The following is a 22,788-nucleotide window of genomic DNA, read 5'->3' on the forward strand; positions in this document are numbered from 1 at the left end:
TCACATTCCCAAAAGTTTCCTTGTATTCCTTTCTTTAAGCTTTCTGCTTTTCCTTTTCTAATCTTATACATGCTGCCTAAAATAGCACTCCCTTTTTTCTCCTTCTGTGCTGAATTGTGTACCCCTTTTTCCTGCTACCCATTTCATCACTGAGATGATATACTAATGGCTTTTCTCCCTTAAAGAATGCTGAATGCTCAGTTTTTCTGACATTCCATATGTAGACCAATACACCAGATTTTAAGTATTTAATGATATAAATCTCCTGATAAGTTATGATCAATTTCATTCCTAGTACACATTATGCCTCTACTGCATTGCTTTCTAAGTTTAAAACAGTACATTTCGGAAAACAGTCACTTTGTAATGGTTATTTAAAAAGACTAAAATAATAACTGACTTTTAACAATGTGAAATAATAATACAAAATGTGAAAAAAGAAAATTGCAGTTGCAAAACTCCTACACTGAGACTACACTTTCTCCCTCTAGCATTTCTTCCTGTTTTATTCATCCATCCATTCAGTCTGTCATTAATACTGCAAACATTTATTAAGCTTCTACCTCATGGCAGGCCCTGTGCTAAGTCCTCGTGATACAAGATGACTAGTAAACAATGCCTAACCTCCAGGAGCTCACTCATGGGAAGAGAAAAACATGTAAACAAATTATCTTGATCATATATTCAGAAAAAGCATTCTTAACATCCAGAGGACCACAGACAACACCTGACATAGTAGCACTTAGTAGTATGTGTCAAGAGGTCTAGATCCCAGTACCATTTTCACCTTCAGCCAGCTAAATAGCCTCTGTCCAGTCGCAAAACCTCTGCGTGCAGTGTCACTGAAGCAGAATGTGTGTTCTGTTCATTCAGCAAGCATTTACTGAGCACCTACAGTGTGTCAGGCTCTGTTCTATATTGCAGCTTTTAAAGAGAATAAAGGAAGTTGCTTTAATTACCTAGCGATTTAGCAATGGAGACAAACACATAAACAATAATTTGCAATAAAAGCTCTAATAGAGGGCTTCCCTGGTGGCGCAGTGGTTGAGAGTCCGCCTGCTGATGCAGGGGACATGGGTTCGTGCCCCGGTCTGGGAAGATCCCACATGCCGCAGAGCGACTAGGCCCGTGAGCCATGGCCGCTGAGGCTGCGCGTCCGGAGCCTGTGCTCCGCAACGGGAGAGGCCACAACAGTGAGAGGCCTGCGTACTGCAAGAAAAAAAAAAAAAAAGAAGCTCTAGTAGAAAAATGTATACAATAAATGAGTGCATGAATTAGGGAGCAATTAAGTCAGTCCTGGTGATCAGAGAAGTCTACTGAGAGGAGAGGATGTGTCAGCTCTCCCTTGGAGGAGGACTGTCTGCATGCAGGGAACAGATACTGGTGGCGTCATTCCAGTAGGAGAGCCTGGCTTGAGCAAGGGCATGAGATATGAAAGGCCAGCGCTCGTGCAGCATTATCCTCCCTCTGGAAGGCATGGGGAAGACCCAGATGGTCCTTGGTGGTCTCATCCAGTATTAGAGTATCAGCAATTCTAGGAACTATCACCCTCTAAATACTTATATGAAAGAATTTGTGGCCATTAGGGGGAGTGGCTGGATATTTCTTTTTTTTTTTTTTTGCGGTACGCGGGCCTCTCACTGTTGCGGCCTCTCCCGTTGCGGAGCACAGGCTCTGGACGCGCAGGCCCAGCGGCCATGGCTCATGGGCCCAGCCGCTCTGCGGCATGTGGGATCTTCCCGGACCGGGGCACGAACCCGTGTCCCCTGCATCGGCAGGTGGACTCTCAACCACTGCACCACCAGGGAAGCCCTGGATATTTCTTTACGTCTATACATTAAAAGTCTTCAAGTCTTCAATCAGTCTTTTATTTCCAGTATTTAAAGATGAAAAATTATTCAGTGAAAAAAATTTCAAGTCCAATTTGAAGATTGTCTTTTGAGGAAAGGAACAAAAACAAAACAGTGACACTCTCCAGCTCTCCCCAGCCTTACCCGAGTAGGAGTTAATATCTGGTTAGAATGAACATTAATAACCTAGAGAAATGTAGTGTTGTTAAGGTTTATGTTTTTGATTTCTTATGAAAATTTTCACCACAAATGGATAATTTAGGATAATATTTAATTTTTACATACTCTATGCTAGCTATGATTTGCTTGTCTAATTAAAGTCTACCTACTGATTTACTAAATTCACAGTATTTTAATGTGCCTTTTCATTTCTATATTAAGAACAAAGAAGAACGATGGAACAAGGAAAGAATATAGACAATGCTTACAGTTTTGATTATGAAAACTTGTGGAGGAATTTCTTGGCCCCTGATCTTCCCCCAGCCTAAGTAATCTGTGCTAGAAATCACCAAAAAACATACAATATTATAGGTCAGGTCAGAGCTTTTAGTTTGAATTTGTATTGCCTGCTTCTCTACAGATACACAAAACAGTGTCTGGTATATAGTAGGTTCTCAGTAATAATTTGCTGAATGTGTTTTAAATGAAGTAAGTCACTGAGCACAGTCCTTAGGGTGGCAGCCACTCCACAGATACTGAAGGGCCTGGAAGGAGCAGTGTTGTGAGTGTCAGTACCAGGGTGGGAGGGTATTTGTGAAATGCACTTAGAAAGTTCAGTGAAGGGCAGTCTCCATTTCAACTGCACCTCCTGTGCCTGTGTGGATTCACTGCTTTCTAAAGATTATTCAGCTTGTGAAGAGCAGACACTTATCTTCATAAAGCTGTGATAGACAAGCACAAAAATGATTTAATATCAGAGAAAGGAAGCCATTTTTCCTAAGTTGATGTCTTTTTTTTCTTGGCTTTTGTGTGAACAGGACATTCACTCAACTTACAATAACAGTTCCTGCATGTGTTCTTGATACATCAGTCCTTTGAAGGGTAATGCTAGCTGTGCAAGAAAGGGTGATTATTTGAATTTTAACAAAAATTAGTAAGAGTATTTTGGGTTTTTTCACAAGGGGATTTGAAATTTCCGCTGTGAAATGGGGAGGCACAGAAAAAGGAAGATGATGGAAATAATATATTCTTGAGAACTAAGACTGCAGACATGGAAATAAATTGAATGATTGGAAGCTTTTAATCTGTTATGGTGGGTCTCTGAAAGAAGCTAAATTTTACTTAAATAGCATCAACATAAAATATTATAGTCTTCATACATTGAAAAAGGCCAATAACTAGATATTTCTTTTCTACTAACAAGAAATAAATTAGGAAGGGGAAGCCAGTTTTAACCACTGTATACAGAAGGGATTTTCTAGTTGATAACATAATGTCTAAGACAAGATATGAGAGCTCCATGTGGCATTCTTTTTCATTTATATTCCTTTTAGTAATGAAATAGAATCTGTTCCCTACATGTATTTCATTAGAATTTTTGAGGCACCTGTCACCTATCTTTGTCAGTTTATATGTATTTCAAGTTTTCCCAATGAACAAATGTAATAATGCAGTGTCCATATGTCCACATGTCTGGGAGGGGAGATTCCACGTGGTTTTTGGATTACCTGTCTGCACTCCTTTTCCCATTTATTGTTTGGAGTATGTCACCTTCTGTCAATCTAATTACTTCTCTCAGAAAAGGCTGTTCTCAGCTCACTGCATGACAGTCTCTGCCTTGTGAAAACATCCCAGAAGCCTCTGCAGTCAATGATCTACCCCACAAGTGTCACTCTCACATGGAATGCTGATTCCAGATTTACAGAGTTCTCTGAGGGAAGAGTTTCTTTAGATATGAAGCAAGGGAAGTTGGTGGTTTCAGTAGATGTCTTGCCTTATCTTGACATACAGAATAAATCTCTCAAAACATAGTCAGCTGAGAGACACTTAAAATATATACATCCAGGACTTCTAGCCCCTGTGAAAGAATAATGATTTAAGTGCCTACATTACCTGACCAGTAACATTTATAAAAGATCAGAGAATCTTTCAAAGGCCAGTGACAGAGATTTTGATTTTACTAGAAAAAGGCCGTAGGGAATAATGCTTATTTATCCATTTAGTAATCCCTTTAATTAATATCAGCTATTTATTACTGTGATAAAGACAGACTTGGCTGAATCTAATACTGATTCTTTTGTCATAATTAAACAGCTGTAGATTTTTAATATAATAAAGATAAGATTAGTCTTACGGTTCCACATTCAAACTATGGTAAAGTTTGTGCCATTACTTCCATTTTCAGAGCTTTATAATTCCACTGTAATAATCTGTACTTAGCAGAAATGTGTCCTACAAGCTCTCAGCTGAGAGTAATATTTTTGAACAGTTTTTTCAATGTTCTGGTTATGTGATTATGGGAATTTAGAGCTCAATATGCTCTTGGGTTTTGTGTTTGTATTTCTCAAAATGCTCCTCTTTTAAATAACACAATATAACTTGAAATAAGACTATAAGTGCCTTTAAATGGTAGAGATATTTCATTACTTAAATAGTGGTGATATTCATTGTAGGATGATGTAGTCAGATATGAGAAGAATTTACTGGGAGAAAATGAGCCACTGTTTCCCTCTTATTCCCATCACTGAGATTTCCTTTGTGACCTCATGCCACTTGCTTTGTTTACGTAATAGTTTATATAAGTCTTTAGGTATAAAGGAGCTATCGATCTAATTCATTTTTTAACCTATAAACTGAGAAATGTTTTATTGAACAACAAGCATTCCCACTTGGTCTAAAACTTGAAATCTAAGAACTATCAACATTTTAGCCATATTTTTATACTTACAATTTTCCCACACCCTAATTTTTTTTTCAATTCTACCTAATTTATTTCAGTGTTCAGTCCACTGCTGTAGTTACATATACGTGGGAGAGGTCTATTCCACATCTCTCACTTTGCACTTCACAAGTGTGGGAAAGCCTAGGCAGGGGCAAGGTGACCACACAGTGGCCTGGCAGGAGGCGGGAGCCTTGGGCCGTTGTGCTAGGCCATGCTGGCCTGAGACCCAGCGTAAGGTTTCCTGAAATCTTCATGGAAGATTTGTGAGAGATAATGAGTTAATATTTGTGGAGCTCTTTCAATAAAGTATAATTGATGTTTGAATTTTTATAAACCACACACAATATCTAGCCCTGAAAGCTTTGTAAGAATATTTAGCACACATGTACGTGCCAGATGGATTGTAATGACAGTTGATAGACCTCTCCTAACCCTTGCGTTCTGTTGTCAAAAATCTGCACATCAAAACAACTATAGTTTTCACAAGAAGATTTATTGGATAAAAGATTCGGGCGCACATTGAAAAATCTACTGTCTAGATAAGACTGTAAATTAATGTTATACCAGATAAGACCTTAAATGAGGGGTTTATATAAGAATATTCTTAACATGCCCTAGAGAAATATCAGTAGATAAATTCTGAAAACATATCAGATAATATGTTCTTGATCTTACATATTTTTTTCTGCATAAGTGAGTTTTTATGAAGAATTCGTGGAGTATGATGCAAGACACTCAGAAATTATTCTTAAAAGCTCAAGGATATGTGGAGATCAAAGCAGAACCACATCATAATACAAATAGTCATCACCCGGAAGAATGCTTTTGTGATTGAGATAATGCTAACAAAAGAGTTTAAAATATAGGAAATTAAGTTAGCAAATAAAATTGTTATTCTAACGTATTGTAACATCCTCTATAGTATTATTGTAGGAACCCTCTAGGAGTACTTATTCTGGGTGAAAAATGATAGCTGTAGATCCATGATAGGGGGCCAGGTGGCCCCACCAGTTATAAATTCCCCAAGATTGTAAATGTATATTTTATCGCCGTGTGTCAAAATATTCATTTTAATATTCAAACATTGTACCACATAATAAGCTGTAACCATATGTTTATTTGTTATATTATATCACTGTAACATTAATAAATATTTACAGAGCCACAGTGTATCATAGACATATTCAAAATGGTCTCAGTTTGATTTGAACTGAAAATCTTTAGTGCCTCAGAAATGAATTTTTAAAATGTTACATTTGTTACACATCAATAAGAGCCAAGGAGTTTACATTTTTAAGACTGACACCCCCTTTTTAACTCATGCTGTTTTATTTGTTTTCCCCAATTGCGTGAATTAAAACTGGAGTGTTATCTGAGCTTTGAGGTCTTAGCTTGATGTCACAGCTCTTGCTTTATTTGTACGTGATTTCGGTCTTTAATAAAGATGAGCTCTGCTGAACTTGCCATTGATAAGAGACGCTTAGGTACACAGCTCTTTATAAACGATTTGGTATTACCAGGAAAATTCAGAAATGTTGCTAGTCTATTAAAAGTTCACATGGCAAGCTGTGTGATTGATTAATCAGAAGTTTTATAATTTCTAAAAACATAACTATCTCTGTAAATAGGATCGTGTCCAACTAAGTTGACAACCATCAATTTTAAAAAGAAGAAAAACAGAAAGGCAAACTCCTGACTCATACTTTTCCTGTTACAGTGTTATACATGAGTATTTATCCTTCTGTGACAGCTGAAACTAGACCAAGACATACATTCAGGAGACAGGAGGTTCGGGAAGAGGCACTGACTTTTCACTTTCATGTGTCAGGAGGCAGTCTCGGGGTGACCCTCCTCAGCTGCAGCCAGGAGGAACTTTTGCTACTTCAGTAGCTACTGACTTGGTTACCTCTCTGCAGTGTTCTTTGGCTTCCTTACTCAGGTCATGATAATGAAGCCCTAAGCTCAGCTCTGTTGCCTTTTCTTTCCAGCCTCTGTTTAGGCAGACAACTTCTCAGTATTATCAATTTCAATACAGGTTTTCACACATATAGAACTCTAACCAGACTAAACAAAGGTGATTCACCTTATGATCACAGGGTCTGAACATTCTTAATGGGTACTTCGTGAGAATGTGAGCTGGGTTCTCCTACCACCTTTTGCTGTCAAGTGCACATCCAAAGGGGTGGCAGGACACTTCTAGTGCCAACCATTATGTTAAACTCAAACTAAGGCTCTGTTGCCACTATTTCTGCTTTTGTCATGATCACATTTTCTGAAATCATTGTGTAATGTCCTAACTTCTAATTTTTCTGTGGGAAGATAGTGTTGCAATTTGCCCCCTTATTTGTATTCTGTGATCATCTGTCACTAGATGTTTGGAACACATATGAATTCCAGATCATGAAACTTCAATCCTCATACCATCTTTGTTCGTTGAATTTGGTTGCAAAAGGAATATTTCCCTTTTACTTTTTTTTTTTAAGTAGTAATGAGTGCACTGTCGAAATGACTCATGGTGTCTTCCTACGGTTTTTCTTTACCCTAATGTAATATAGCACATGTAATAACCTAAAATACTGGCAAGCTTGAACGTCTGTGACACCCCTGAATGTCTTTTACAGCCTTTGTCTAGGTTTGAACTTTCCAAATTATGTATTTCAGACGTTGAGAAAGAAGGGCCTTAATGGCTGTGACAGCCCAGATCCTGATGCAGACGATTCAGTAGGTCACAGCCCTGAGTCTGAGGACAAGTACAGGAAAATTAACGAAGATATTGATCTAATGATCAGCAGGCAAAGATTGTGTGTAAGTACTCAAAACACCCTTCATTTTTTTTACTCTTGATATTTCTCTGAACCTGGCAGGCCTTGAACAAGAAAGAAAACAAAGGCTGTGAAAGCCCCGATCCCGACTCCTCTTATGCACTCACCCCACGCACTGAAGAAAAATACAAAAAAATTAATGAAGAATTTGATAATATGATCAAGAGCCATAAAATTCCTGTAAGTACCAAAGGTAGATGGCTGGTCTGCTGATAGCTGCTGCAGTAACATACCTTAACCCTTTCAGTGAGGGCTTTCTCTAAGAGACACTGCCAAGTCAAACCCAGAAAATAGGCATCTCATCCCAAGGGCAGTCGCTTAGAAAGCAGACCCTAAGGGTTGCTGAAATTTTGTCATCTAAAAGATGCGCCATCAGGAAGTGCATTCGGAGGGAGCAAGTTCACAGGAGGAAGAGAAAGATCTGTGTGACACACACTGAATTTACATAATCTCTTAAACACACAGTCCGCACAGATCACCAGGCACTCGTCCAACACTACAGTCTCCTTCTGAGCGAGGATTGACTGTAAAGACGCACGAGTGAAACTGCAGTTCTCTCGTGTAAACTGACACTCATCGCCCAAGTACAAGCTTATTCCTGAATGAAGCTTCAGCCCTCTCCCTAAATATGAAATTCAGCAGCAGCACTGAAGGGTTAAAGCTAATGCTCGCTGCAGAGAAACAGACTGCATGACAACCTAATGGTAAGATTTCAACGTGTTTGTGTGATGGGGTGATTTTAAAGCTTTGTCAGAATATTCGCTTTGCCTATACCAACATTTTCCACGCTTTAACATTTGGCTAAATTTTGTCTTAACCAAGTCAAAAAATTCCTAACAATCAATCATGTGCCTTGCCAGATATTTAAGAGAAATAACTCTGCATGTATTATTTTGTTTGCCCATATGTAGAGGGGGAGAGTACATACCTTTTGTTCTATTCTGTCATCAGTCAAGTGATGTTCATTTTGTGACATAAAGTGATGCAACTCGAGGTTCACATGCTTTCTGAGTAACTTTCTGTTAGTGTCCCAACTGTCATTGTAGACAAGCTCCTCAGTAGATGGTTAATCCCTTTCTCAAAAAAGTACATGTTTTGTAAGTTAGGGAAACAGCCTAAACCTGAGGATTGAGAGAGACTGCAGTGAAAACAGGCCTCAATGCAGATATCTGGGGACAAAAGCTCCAGGCCAAATCCACAACGGCACTCACAAGATAAATTAATGCTTTACACATAGTAGGTGCACAATCAACCTGTCCTGGATTAAATTGAATACTTTAAAACTTATTTATAAAATGTACGCATATTAAACTTCACGTCCTCATAAATATATGTCTGCTTCATTTGTTAAATGAAATAATGTCAACAGGAAATCTTTTATTGAATCAGAATTATTAATACACTGTATCATGAAGGAAAGCTAACTGCTGTGAATTCTTAAAGGTTTTCATAAAACCGAGTACTACATACAGCATTTCCACAGTGGGCACTTGGTCAAATGAAACATTTCCTATCAGATGCAGCAATGCATACTTGTTATACCCAGAATTCTTTTTTTTTTTTTTTTTTTTTTTTTTTGTGGTACGTGGGCCTCTCACTGCCATGGCCTCTCCCGTTGCGGAGCACAGGCTCCGGACACGCAGTCCCAGCGGCCACAGCCCATGGGCCCAGCTGCTCCGCGGCATGCGGGACCCTCCCAGACCAGGGCACGAACCGGCATCCCCTGCATCGGCAGGCGGACCCCCAACCACTGCGCCACCAGGGAAGCCCTATACCCAGAATTCTTAAATGAAGTCTATTGGGATTCTATCTTGCCCAGAAGGAGGAAAGAAACAGCTCCTTTGGGCCAATTTTCAGTTCTGATGGCCTGAGTTTCTCCCACGATATAATACACTAGTTTAGAGCTGCCGGGCAGATTTGTGAATGTAAGATGTTAAGGTGAAGCACGTTAGGTGTCTCAGGAGGAATCCCCAGCACAGTGAGGAAAAGGGTGGTGTATGTAAGACTGGTAATCACTCTCCATGTGTGTGTGGAGCTTTAACCCCCGAAGTTCTGGGAGAACACCCGTGTTTGCACATTGGATCATTTCTCTCATGCTCTAGGGGGAAAGAGGTGTAATGCCTACCTGGATTCCTTCACCATATTTCATCCTGTCGTGTAAAGAGTTCAAAATCAGGATACATGATTTCTTAAGAGGGGCAGTGATGTGCAGCAGGGGATGGAAAACCACATTAGAGTTTCCAGGCAGAGCTGTGAGAAGGAGCCACACAGCTCCAGGCTGTGCCTCCCAGTCGTCGTTTCTTCAGTAAGTGCTTCAGTCTCCACGATGAAAAGCCCAGTTTTCGCACATCGCTTTCAGTTGCTGGAAGTAAATTTTGTTGAAAGTTTCCACAGCTGCTAAAACATTTACAGCAGGGCAAGGACACTCTGCCCTTTGTACGGAGAGAGTGTCACTACCTCTTTAAAAACATTACAAGACTGTTTTTCTATTTCAAAGACCCAGGTTGAAGAGTTTCCCTTTTAAAATAGAAAAATTTAATATTGCAGTCACCTGTCAGTATAATCTAATTTACGCCCTTATTCCTCAATTACATGAAATAATTCATGGATGGTTTGGAATCATGTTGACCAGCATTTCCTCATGTGGGGTTTGCCATGGTTCATGCTGGGCTTCACAGTGAGAAAAAACAGCTCCATTTGAGGAACCAGGAATTAGGAAATGGGCTGAGGGAAGGAGGGGCAAATGCAGGACTGGTTGAGAGAGACCAGGAGGAAGTGGAAATAGACAGTATGGATGCGTTTTCTTCAAATAATGGGCTGCGAAGAGAGAGAAATAATACTGTAACTAGGATCAAGGAGAGCGTTAAAAGGAAAAGCACTTGAGATGATTTATATGTAGAGGAGGAACGCTTGAAGGAAGGAAAAGGTGGGACGTGTAGGTGCAATGGGGATAAAATGGCAAAGCTTCTCAAGGAAGGGAAGGGGGCTGGGATGGGAACGGGAAGGATTTGCAGATGTAGTCAGGGTGGTAGGTGGGAGAGGGAAATTGAGGGGGTGACCGCCTAATGACCTCTGTTTTTATACTGAATTCAGCTTCTATAGCTAATGAGATGGGGGAGCAGGGGCTTGGGAGAGAGTGACGTGGGTGTAGATATTGTGAGGAACTGGGGATGGAGGGGGTAGTGAGCACAGGCCAGAGTCATGGGGCAGCCTGGAGGGGATTTGGATACCAGCACACGGTAGTCACTAGTCATCAGCATTGTGTGCTTCTTTTCTCTGCTAGTTCTCAGCAGCCTGGTAATGGTTGATCAAAAGTTAAGGGTGGGCTTCCCTGGTGGCGCAGTGGTTGGGGGTCCACCTGCCAGTGCAGGGGACGCAGGTTCGTGCCCCGGTCCGGGAGGATCCCACATGCCGCGGAGCACTGGGCCCGTGAGCCATGGCCGCTGAGCCTGTGCTCCGTGACGGGAGAGGCCACAACAGCGAGAGGCCCGCGTACCGCAAAAAAAAAAAAAGTTTAGGGTGTCAGTAGTGGCCCAAAAAAGGGATTCAGTTCAGTTATTCACATTGAATGAAAGAGGGCCTATTAAGTAAAAATATTTTATTAAAAATATTTTATTGGACTTTTCCTTGTGGTAAGTTTGGGAAAATCATGGGGTTTGGATAAGAGTTGATACCTTTCTTGACCACGATGACTCACTTTGGCAACCATGATCAATTTGTTCAGGGATAGAAACTAGAAGCTGTTTAGCTCTCATGCCTATATGAAAAAGCCAGTGCCAGTGTCATGGGTGTGTGACCTGTGCAGTTACGCAGGGCCCTGCTATCCTAGGGCCACACTTGGTTAAATCCTCTGCTGTCACCATCTTGAAATTCTTAGTAATTTTTTAACAAGCGCCCCACATTTTCATTTTGCCCTGAGCCCTGCAAATTATACAGACAGTCCTACCTATAGCATTTTAATCACCCCAAATTCCTTCTTCCTTCCTATCTTGAGGGTTCTAAAATTTGAAGCCCGGCCCTGAAATCTTTGCAAGTTTGGAGTTTTTAATGACTTTTTGGCTTTCACTTTTTAGACAAAAATTTTAAAAATTTAGGTGCTTTTAAGTTCCTTACTTTTGAAAAGTCAAGAAGAAAAAGAAAAATGCCAATTTCTAATAGGCATGGGTGCATTATTATAGCCTTGGCATTTCCTAAAGCATCTAGAGCTGGTTGGTCTCTTTTATGGATGCAGCCACTTCAGGTCCCACATAAGTTCGAGGGAGAGTAAATGACTTGCCTGCTTAAGTTGCTTTTTATTACACCACCTGGACTGCAGCTGAGATTTCTGATACAAAGGCTGATGTTCTTCCTCATTCCCTGAAACACCTTACTATGGTCGTATTTAAGCTTATAATTTGATTTTTAAATTATTTAGCCAGTTCCTGATACAGATAAGGAAACAAAGCAAAAGATAGAATGCAACAGATGTTACCGTATTTTATGAATTGTGAATTTTTGAAGTATGCTCTGATATCAGAATTATATCTGACTTCTGTTTAGCCAATCACAAGAGAGTTTTATAATAACTCTCATCAAATTGTTTACAGTCCAGAATTCTGGAAACTGAGTAACTCTTGGGGATGATGGTCAGAGGAAGAAAGGAGTAGAGAGGCTTTCACTAAATTGGTTAGTAGACTGGTTCAGAATTTATTAAATGATTATGAATCATCCTGTTTATTTTGGATGTGGACATAAGCATGGGGGAGGAGGGAGGTATTGGCTTTGCTCTCTACTGAGACACAATCGATATTCTGTAGAATATTCAGGGGAGAAGTAGTTTTACAGCAGATCCTTAGGTTCCCAGGTAAACATTTATAAGTAGTAATAGTGAATATGGATTAAAACATTTGTAACCAAAAGAAAGCTTTAAAATACCAAATCTGAGTAAATATGAATGATAGGAGTCTTTAGGGTATATTTTTCCCCAAGTCCTCCGTCACACCCTGGCATCAGTGGGCATAAGCATGCACCCCACCGTGGGCGTTCAGCCACGTTCCGTGAGAATCCAATTAATTCATTATGTTTGTGGTTCATAAATAATAAGCTACTAATATGCAGCCCATACTCACCTCACAGTATAATTTCTGACTGAAATATTTTATTTCTATCCAAAAACATATACTGTGTTGCATGGTGATTTAGTAGCAAAACCAATAGGCTCAGTCACTAGTTAGATGACCTTGGGCCGCTTACTTAATCTCACCAATTTAAAAAGGAAGGATTATATTTATAGTGAAGGGATGTTGAAATGGTTGAGTCTTATCATGTATGTGAATTATAGTATAGTGTCTGCTCAGAAAATAATATACAGTAAGTTGTAAGCTTGTACTTTTTTATGTTAATATAGTATCTTCCTAAACATTCTTCTTTGAATAAAAATATTCAATTAATATAATAAGAAGTAGACTAGGGTATGTATTACTTCATAGCAAAAGACCTTTAGCACCTTGATGAAAGGGAACGTTATTTGACCAACACCTTAACTGATCTTGTAAAAAGAGGGAAAGAAGAGAGAGGGAAAGAGATCAGGAGATGCGGGGAGCAGGGGCAGGATTAAGTAGAGTAGTCAGGATGGGCTTCCTTGTAAAGAACAGATGTTTTTAAAATTTATTCAAGTATAGTTGATTTACAATGTTGTATTAATTTCTGCTGTACAGCAAAGTGATTCAGTTATACCTATATTCTTTTTCATATTCTTTTCCATTATGGTTTATCACAGGATATTGAGTATAGTCCCCTATGTTATCCAGTAGGACCACGTTGTTTAAACATCCTATATGTAATAGTTTGCATCTGCTAATCCCAAACTCCCAATCCTTCCCTCCCACCACTCCCTCCACTCCCCACAGCCCCACCGCCCCCCAGCCCCCACCCTCCACCCCACCCCCCGGCAACCACAAGTCTGTTCTTTATGGAAAAGACCAGATTTTGAAGGAAGGAAGTGATGGGAGTTAGCCAGAGAAATGAGACAGGAATGAGGCAGGCAGGGAGGAAGAGGATGATAGGAAATCAGTAATGGAGCCTGGCAAAAACTGGAATTTATAGGGCCTTGTGGAACATTGGAAGAAGTTGGGCTTTACTCCAACTAAGATGGGAGCTCTCGCAGGGTTTAGAATAGAGAAGTGCCATCATCTGACTTATGCTTTTAAGGGATCTGTTTGCAAAGTTGAAAATAGAAGGGAGGGCAAGGATAGAAGCGGGTGACCATTAGGAAGTGACTGCAGTGATTAAGGCAAGAGATGATGGTGCTACAACCAGCCATTAGAAGGTGAGAGGTGGTTGGAGACTATATGGAAGTTAAGCCAGTAGGATTTCCTGGTAGACTGGATGTGGGGAGTGGGAGAAAGAGAAGATTCTGGGATGACTCCAAGGATTTTATTGTGTGCAAACAAAAGCATTGAGCTGTCATCAGCTGGAGACGGGGAGAGTTACATTGGAGCTAGTTTTGAGATGTCTATCAGACATTTACGTAGAAATATTGAGGGTATAGCTGGATATGCAAGGCTGGAGTCAGGAGAGAGATCTGAGCTAGAGATAGAAAAAGGGCTGTGGTACTCTTACATTCAGAGAGCAGGGAGAAGAGGAAGAACCGGCAGCGAAGACTGAGAAGGAGCAGCTATCAAGATAGAGCGAGGGCTTCCCTGGTGGCGCAGTGGTTGAGGGTCCACCTGCCGATGCAGGGGACACAGGTTCGTACCCCGGTCTGGGAGGATCCCCCATGCCGCGGAGCGGCTGGGCCCATGAGCCACGGCCGCTGAGCCTGCGCGTCCGGAGCCTGTGCTCCGCAACGGGAGAGGCCACGACAGTGAGAGGCCCGCGTACCGCAAAAAAAAAAAAAAAAAAAGATAGGAGGGAAAGTTCAGGGCCATGGAAAGTGTGGAAGTTTATCAAGGAGTGACCATCTGTGTCCCAGTTGAGGACTGAGAAGTTACCATTGGATTTAGCAACCTGGTTATTCACGACTATGACATGAGCATTTTCAGTGAAGTGGTGAGGAAAATTTTTTAATGGAGTGAGTTAAGAGAAAGCAGTGTGCTGTATTTACAACAAAAGTCACAAGAGCAGCATTGTCATGGATGACATGATTTTCCAAAGTAGTGAATAATTTTTAATAAAGTCCCACACCAAACAGAGTGAAACATTCCCTCACCACACACAGTAACTGCATTTCTGGGAATTTCAGTGTTTAATAAAATCTGCATTTCGGTGTACTAAAAATACCTTGTGTCTGCAGAACAAAGTTAGTTCTGACTCAGATCATTATTAAATAGGTTTTTCACCCACATGAATGTCCAGTGGGACATTTGAAAGTTGGATGGGGTAAGAGACAATTCTTTGTTGTGTAGAACTGTCCCACGTGTAATAGAATATACAGCATACCTACCCACCAGGAAAATACCAGCCATGCCCCCCAATCATTGTGACACCCACAGATTTCCAAAATGCTCCCTAAGGAGATAGTTCACCTGTATAGAGCACCACTATTCTAGATCTGGAGAGTTACTATTATGGCTCCAGTGCAAAACAGATGGCAAACTCAAAAGGGTAATTGAAGAGAGTTTAATAAAGGGACTATTTACAGATGGGTAGAGATCAGGGAAACTCGAGAAATAGTGAAGTACATTAGGGCTTACAACCTAGAAGCTATTACCACATCTAGGTCTGAAGGTGCAAGAGGAGGAAGAAGTTACCGGAGCACAGTTAGATCTATGTCTGTAGGAGAGAGGCCCCAAAAGGGGCGTGACCTTCACTAGGGGAATGCAGCCTCTGCCATCCTGTGGCCCAGCAAGAGGGATGCTACAGTACAAGACAACCCTGACCTCTCTCCTCCTACTCTCTGTACTTCTGACGGTGCCTCCACTGGCCCAGTCAAAGCCAGAGGGCCAGGGGAATCTGGTGGATACAGTTTGGAGCATCAGCCTTCTGGACCCAGAGCAGTGAAGAGGGTGGAGGGGCAAATGGTGAAAACCTAGAAGGCTACTTCGTTTTCTTAGGTGTGCTAGAGTAATTCTTTTTTTTTTTTTTTTTTTGCGGTACGCGGGCCTCTCACTATGTGGCCTCTCCCGTTGTGGAGCACAGGCTCTGGACGCGCAGGCTCAGCGGCCATGGCTCACGGGCCCAGCTGCTCCGCGGCATGTGGGATCTTCCCGGACCGGGGCACGAACCCGTGTCCCCTGCATCGGCAGGCGGGCTCTCAACCACAGAGCCACCAGGGAAGCCCTAGAGTAATTCTTATTGGGCCTTTTAATAAAGGAATGCAATATTTTATTGACTGTATAGACATTTATTTTACAGCATACACTAATATTTTTTGTTGTTTAAAGACTCTGGGAATTGGATATATTCATTCTTTGATGTCTTATCAAACATTCATGTTCGATTATATCATGGTGTTTATCCAAAATTGTTTTTGTTACCCTGTTTACAACAGATAAAGCCTAATAAAAAAAATGACTATGTTAACATAACACTTGAACATTTTTATTTCCCTCTAAAAAATGAAGAATCAAAGACATGTAAAAGAAAAGAGTTATGACACGTTTGTTCTTGTCAGTATCGCCATGTCCAGATCAGGGAAGAAAAGACAAATAGGAAAAATAAAGAAAAAGGGAGCAGAAGCATAGAAAGAGGACAGTATTGTAATTATCACCAGGATAAACAAAGAACTATTGCAGAGCACAACGTATGATGCAGGCCAGCCAATGAACCAGGAAAAACAAAACAAAACTTGATGTTAGGATTACAGAAAAAAATAGTAAAAAAAGAAAACTTTGAGCCATATGCACTTATGTATTTAAATTTGTACAGTGGCTCATTAGAGACTCCCTGAGGGAATGTTCTATATAAACCCTAGTATACATATTAGATTCATACACATACACATACATATATCCGTTTTATATTAAGAATGCTGTATGCTCTGACATCATGAGTCCTCTGGCAATATATGGAAACAGTATTTTCATTTATAATGTTAAAAACGAAGAAAAAGAGGGAGGGAATTACAACTATGATTATCTAGCTAATGCAAGCAGAAAAATAAGCATGTTTGGATTAAATTGCCAAAATAATACCAAAAAATCAATGACTGGGACTTGAATTACTCTAACTAGACATCCACAAAGCCTCAGTTCACTAAATGCTTGCAGCTCTCTCATTGAAGATATAGGTCTTGCCATTTGTCGGTGTCAGTATATCCCAAAATGTGAAGTGTAACATACATTCTGAACTCTCAGGTTAAAATATGAATTATTGAATGATACATGCTCTGTTGAATCCTATATCTTAAAATGTCTATTATCTTTAGAGTTAACTTTCAAAAGACAGACTTTTAAAAATAATAATTAAAGTATATGTGCTATTCACACGCCTGGAGATGATTTTATATCATTAAACTTCTGCATAAATATGCTTCAATAAGCAATTAAACCAAAGGCTCCAGTTTGCATTTTAATCCTTTTTCTCTGTGAAGTCTTCACAATCATATACCTTTGATCTCGCAGTCATTTCTGGCACCAGATTCAGATATCACAGATGAACAATCACTACTTAATAGACCGGAATTCAAAGACAACGGAGTCTAATGAAATGGGGCTTTGTTTGAAACAAAAGTGAAACGTTTTCTAATAGTTGCAAAGAACGCATTCTAAGCACATTAAAGAAATCAATTTAGGATCCGCACATCCTGAGACCTCTTCTTAATGGTCTTCTAGACACCAAGCAGTTTGGAATTTGAAATTTTTCTTAGAAAAGTAAAAGCTGTCTGTACTTGGAGGGCTCTGTTTCTGTTCATTTCGTTTACCCGTGGGTTTTTTCCTGCTCCTACAGGCTGTTCCACCTCCCAACTTTGAGATGCCAGTCTCCATCCCAGTGTCCAGCCACAACAGTTTGGTATACAGCAACCCCGTCAGCTCACTGGGGAACCCCAACCTTTTGCCACTGGCCCACCCTTCTCTGCAGAGGAATAGTATGTCTCCTGGTGTAACACATCGACCACCGAGTGCGGGTAACACAGGTATGTTCTCATAAGAACGCAATGGTAACAAACCATTGGAAGGAGCCACCCTTGGCAAAAAAAGGCTATCTTACCAACAAGATGTCGCGTTTTCCAGTTTTCCATGTCTTATGTCCCTTCATTGCTTAATAACCATCCCCAGCTAGGTCTTCCACATGATAAAACCTAACTCAGAATATCTTTCAGAATGTTTCATAATCTGCAGTTTATCCGTTGAGCCTATCTGTCACCAATCTCCTCATTTGGCTATATTTTAACCACATACTTTCTCAAACAGAACATCAAATATCCTGTCTCCATGCTTTTGCTTCTCCTCTTCTCCTGCCTAAAATGCCCTTTTCCCTCTTCCTCCTAGCCAGATATCACCTCTTCTGTGAAACCTTCCCCTGTGTCCTCTGATAGCATTTATCTCAGTTATTTATTATTTTGGTCGATATTTATTTATTTATACAGTAACATAGCACAAAAGGATTTAAGGCAGAGAAAGAAATGTGATAGGATAGCATAATTTATAAGAACAGTGAATTAAAAACAAAACTAAGTCAGTAGTTAAGAGCACATCACAAGGACGTATACACCTACCACAAATGTGTGTCTGCACTTCTAGGAGACGCTTACCGTTATACAATTCATAGTGTCCCAGAGAAAAATCATCGCTCAGGAAAAGTTCGACCATTTTTAGTACTCAGATCAAACGATACACAATATGATGTACTGTATTGAGTATGTGTCCATTTCCCCACTGAACTTACAGAACCTTGAAGGGAAGAATGTCCTCTTGATTTGTCAGACTCACCATAAGAACTAAATAAATGTGAGTTGAATATAACTAAACAATTCCTTCATATTTCTAAAATAAGCACCAAAAAGTCATTGTATTTCTAAATCACACACAGCAAATCATTATATATTTACATTTTATTTCTTTAAAAGCACTTAATAGGAAAGTTTTAATGTCTTAGACACACTTTTTATTAAAAACGATTTATTCACAGAATTTTTCCTTTAGAATATTTGACTATCTGCCTTCTAATTAGAATTAAACATGTGTTACTTTTTTAGTACAGAAACTTCATGTGGAGAATACAATCAAAATCAGCCACATTAAAAAAAACGACAAATCTTGAATCTGAGAGATGTGTATAAACAACTTATGCTATTCTTTCTACTTCTGAATATGCTGAAATTTTTCATAAGCATTTTCAATAACCATATGTATTCCTTTCAGATCATACTCAAATGCTATTGAATCTTCTATTTGATGAACTCATGCTTATTTGTTTTTAAAAATCCATTTATTTCCAAAATATTTATTTGATTGGAAATAATAAACATTTTCCTAAAATATAATGAACAGTTTCTTCTAATTCCAAACCCAGAACCAAATAGTAATTATAGCAATTAGAGAATAATCTAGCTGATATTCTGTTCTTTTGGCTAAATTTTGTTCCTTAAAAAGTAAAAATAATTATTATATTCAGTATCTTTTTGAAACATCCCAACTCTCATAAATAAACACTGCCAAATTTTAACCTACTTTCTTAAGCTAACAGTGAATAAACATATGTTTCTAAATTTGTAGTCAGTAAAACCTGTTTTATTGTGTTAGTAAGTAAAATCCGGATAGTAAATGAGATCATTCACTGTTAGAAGATTCATGAAATGACCAAAGTTCTAGACAATTAGCATTGCATGGAATTAATTGTATAAAATACACTTACAAAGAATTAAACATCAAATATATGGTTATTTGAGCATAGAGTAAACCTTACTCTTTTCCTTCACTCTCTAGAAAATATCACCTTAGGGAAAACTAGACTTGGAAATATGATAAAAATTTAGAGACCATTCAAAGACTAGATTTTTTTTTAATTTATTCATTTTTTTTTTTAATTTATTTTTGGCTGTGTTGGGTTTTCATTGCTGTGTGTGGGCTCTCTCTAGTTGCGGTGAGCGGGGGCTTCTCCTCGTTGAGGTGCACGGGCTTCTCATTGCGGTGGCTTCTCTTGCTGCGGAGCACGGGCTCTAGGCGCACAGGTTTCAGTAGTTGTGATACGTGGGCTCAGTAGTTGTGGCACACGGGCTTAGTTGCTCCACGGCATGTGGGATCTTCCTGGACCAGGGCTCGAACCCGTGTCCCCTGCATTGGCAGGCAGATTCTTAACCACTGCGCCACCAGGAAGTCCTAAAGGCTAGCTTTTTAAATGTAATCTTTCTTAGAAAGAAAGATTCTGCAAAATGTCAGTCAGTGATTGTATTTTTAATGTTTGACCACAGCATGTCACAGTGAAACGAATATCAGCCATCTGACCTAGGTAGTACTTGACAAATTTAGGACTCTTGGGTGAGGACCAAATGCTAAGGTTGCTAAAGGTAAAGTGTGTTGCTCTGTGGGCCTTTTAGCCTTTCTCCTTTTGATCTTCCTCTTTCATCCATAGGTGGTCTGATGGGTGGAGACCTCACATCCGGTGCAGGCACCAGTGCAGGTGAGTGGAGACTTCAGTACTAGAGTACGTTTCATTGTTTAGGGTTCCTTTACTTGGTGATTTGCAGAAGTAAGTCTTTTGAACAAAGTCAAGTTGAGAGATCAGTGAGAGGCATGGGAAAATGGCCCCTAGAATTTCTAAAGCACTTTTATGAAGCAGGAGTGGTTGGATAGTAACTCAGAAGACTATTTATTAACTAGACCTTTCCTTAATAAAACTTCAGCTAGTCAACATAATCAGAATTGGGGGTTCTGATCAAATCAATTTAATCCTAGGCACCATCTGTAGCCACAAAAGTACCTTTAACAAGCCTTGCCAATCGTGTTCCTTGTTAATCATTTCACGTTAAATGTGAATCACTTTCTACACAAAGTACCAAACTTCTGTACACTTCAAAAGGAGAATACATAAAGAAAAGGAAGGAGTGAGATTATAACCCTTCCACAATACTGTTAATAAAATAAAACCACATTTGGCATTAAAATGAGTTCTTAGAGAATATGAACACAGTGGACCCCGCGAAAAAGCCCCTTAAATATAGTTCAGCTCTTAAGAACTTCTTCCATTATGGCCAATTGTCTCCTGGTCACACTTCTCCAGGGTTCCATATTAATTCATATAATTGTGATTATTGAGATATTGATGTCATTTTCAACACAGCGGTAAGACAGGACAATACTTTCTGATGCTAACTGCAGTTCACTATTGGCACAACAAGTAACCATGGTAATTCCTGCAGCGGGAACATGCTCTACATTTAAAATAGTAGGAGGCAGGCATGATAACATAAGGTTATGTTTGAAATGTCAAAAAAATTCAAGTTTATTGAAATATCTATGGACAGACTAATTAAAATATTTTGCCGGGTTCAACTATAATAGCCTGCTAATTATAAGAAAGAAGATTAACAAATTGGCATATAGGGCTTCCCTGGTGGCGCAGTGGTTGAGAATCCGCCTGCCGATGCAGGGGACACGGGTTCGTGCCCCGGTCTGGGAAGATCCCACATGCCGCGGAGTGGCTGGTCCCATGAGCCATGGCCGCTGAGCCTGCGCGTCCGGAGCCTGTGCTCCGCAACGGGAGAGGCCACAAGAGTGAGAGGCCCGCATACCGCAAAAAAAAAAAGAAATTAGGTAGATTCAAATTAATGAGTAGACTGAATATACTATTTTGCTGGACATTGAAGCAAAGTGCTCATTTTTTTTCCCTCAAAAAATACTGTATGGTTTGTAGCCCAAAAGTTACAGGACCAGATCAAAGCTAGACCATTGTAGCTTGGATTCAAGTCTCTGTCAAACACTGGCTAGAGAGCGTGATGGAGGCTGAAAACTGGATTGTCTCAAAGACCAAGAAAAAGATAAACAAGAAAAATGGCTTCAATGTTATGGTATTTTATCCAGTATCTCGATGCATCAGTTTGCTTGCTCATGTGGGAACAGCCAGTAGTGGTGATGAAAGTTATTAGAAGTAGTAAAAAAAAACAAAAACGCATGGGGTTGAGGGGATGGGTCACTCATCTTTGATGAACGTGGCCTCTTGTTACTGCTTAATAGCTAGAATGCTTTAGAATTCTATGTTGAAAATAAGTGTTGTTGTTCAATTATTGCTGTCATTGTCAATTCCCTGACAGTCCACTAAGGTAAATGGCCCTCTGGGGACAAAGAAGACACTCAATCTTGTAAGCATACAAGTTAGCCACATATAGCCTATAGCGTCACTGAACTAAAAAAAAAATCTTACAGGCTTAGCAAATTCATCCCCCTGCTTCAGGACCTCTGCTGTAGCACAAGAATCTTCTACTTCAAAAATGGAAGGGAATAAAAGAAGCACTCAGTTGCTCCAACTTGATGATAATAAACCTTGTATTTTGATAATTGTATCTTGTAGCCATGAGCATATAATTGTCACAGTTTCTGTATAGTTATGAAAGAGTTACTTCCCCACTTTTTAAAAATAGAGGAAGAAGCCCTTTCTAACCCTGGTTCCACAGAACACCTGTTGCACATGCCACTGAGTCTTGGGCTTAGCTGCTATGTCCTGCTCACAGACTCAGCCGTCTGCCCCTTCTTTCTCATGCCAGCCAGTATCATGTGTCAGAGATGAATATATCGGTGCTGATGTCAGACAATCACATAATACCGAGGGAAAGAAGTCCAGCCAGAATGTCTCTACATTTTCAGAAAAGAAAACTAAAGCAAAATGGCCAGAAGATATCTTCCAAATTTTGAATATTGTCATTGAAATTCAAAGTCTCAGATAAAGTTAGAAACTCTGAGGTCAAGTGGCAAGACTCTGCAATTAAGTTAAATATTTTTTCACCTGTAATTTTTTTTCAAAATCTAGTCATCTCAGCTTGTAAAAAGGGTATAGTCTCATGAGAGAAGGAAATACATTTTTTTAATAAATTTATTTTATTTATTTTTGGCTGTGTTGGGTCTTCGTTGCTGCACACAGGCTTTCTCTAGTTTCAGCGAGTGGGGGCTTCTCTTCGTTGCATTGTACGTGCTTCTCACTGCGGTGGCTTCTCTTGTTGCAGAGCACGGGCTCTAGGCGCGTGGGCTTCAGTAGTTGTGGCACGAGGGCTCAGTAGTTGTGGCTCTTGGGCTCTAGTGTGCAGGCTCAGTAGTTGTGGTACACAGGCTTAGTTGCTCCGTGGCATATGGGGTCTTCCCGGACCAGGGATCGAACCCATGTC

The 22,788-nt window shown here is 39.9% G+C and overlaps 1 protein-coding gene across 2 annotated transcripts in view; it reads left to right on the forward strand.

Annotated features, from left to right (window-relative positions):
* The window catches only part of MEF2C (myocyte enhancer factor 2C), a 143,916-nt gene that overhangs the window by 97,654 nt on the left and 23,474 nt on the right, over positions 1-22,788 (forward strand). For both annotated transcript variants that reach the window (XM_082836062.1, XM_082836063.1), the window contains exons 4-6: positions 7,393-7,536; positions 17,421-17,607; positions 20,046-20,093. In XM_082836062.1, the coding sequence (XP_082692188.1) occupies positions 7,393-7,536; positions 17,421-17,607; positions 20,046-20,093 (379 nt within the window). The remainder of the gene's footprint in view (positions 1-7,392; positions 7,537-17,420; positions 17,608-20,045; positions 20,094-22,788) is intronic.

This window comes from Leucopleurus acutus, assembly GCF_964270905.1.
Source record: "Leucopleurus acutus genome assembly, chromosome: 3".
NCBI lineage: Eukaryota > Metazoa > Chordata > Mammalia > Artiodactyla > Delphinidae > Leucopleurus > Leucopleurus acutus.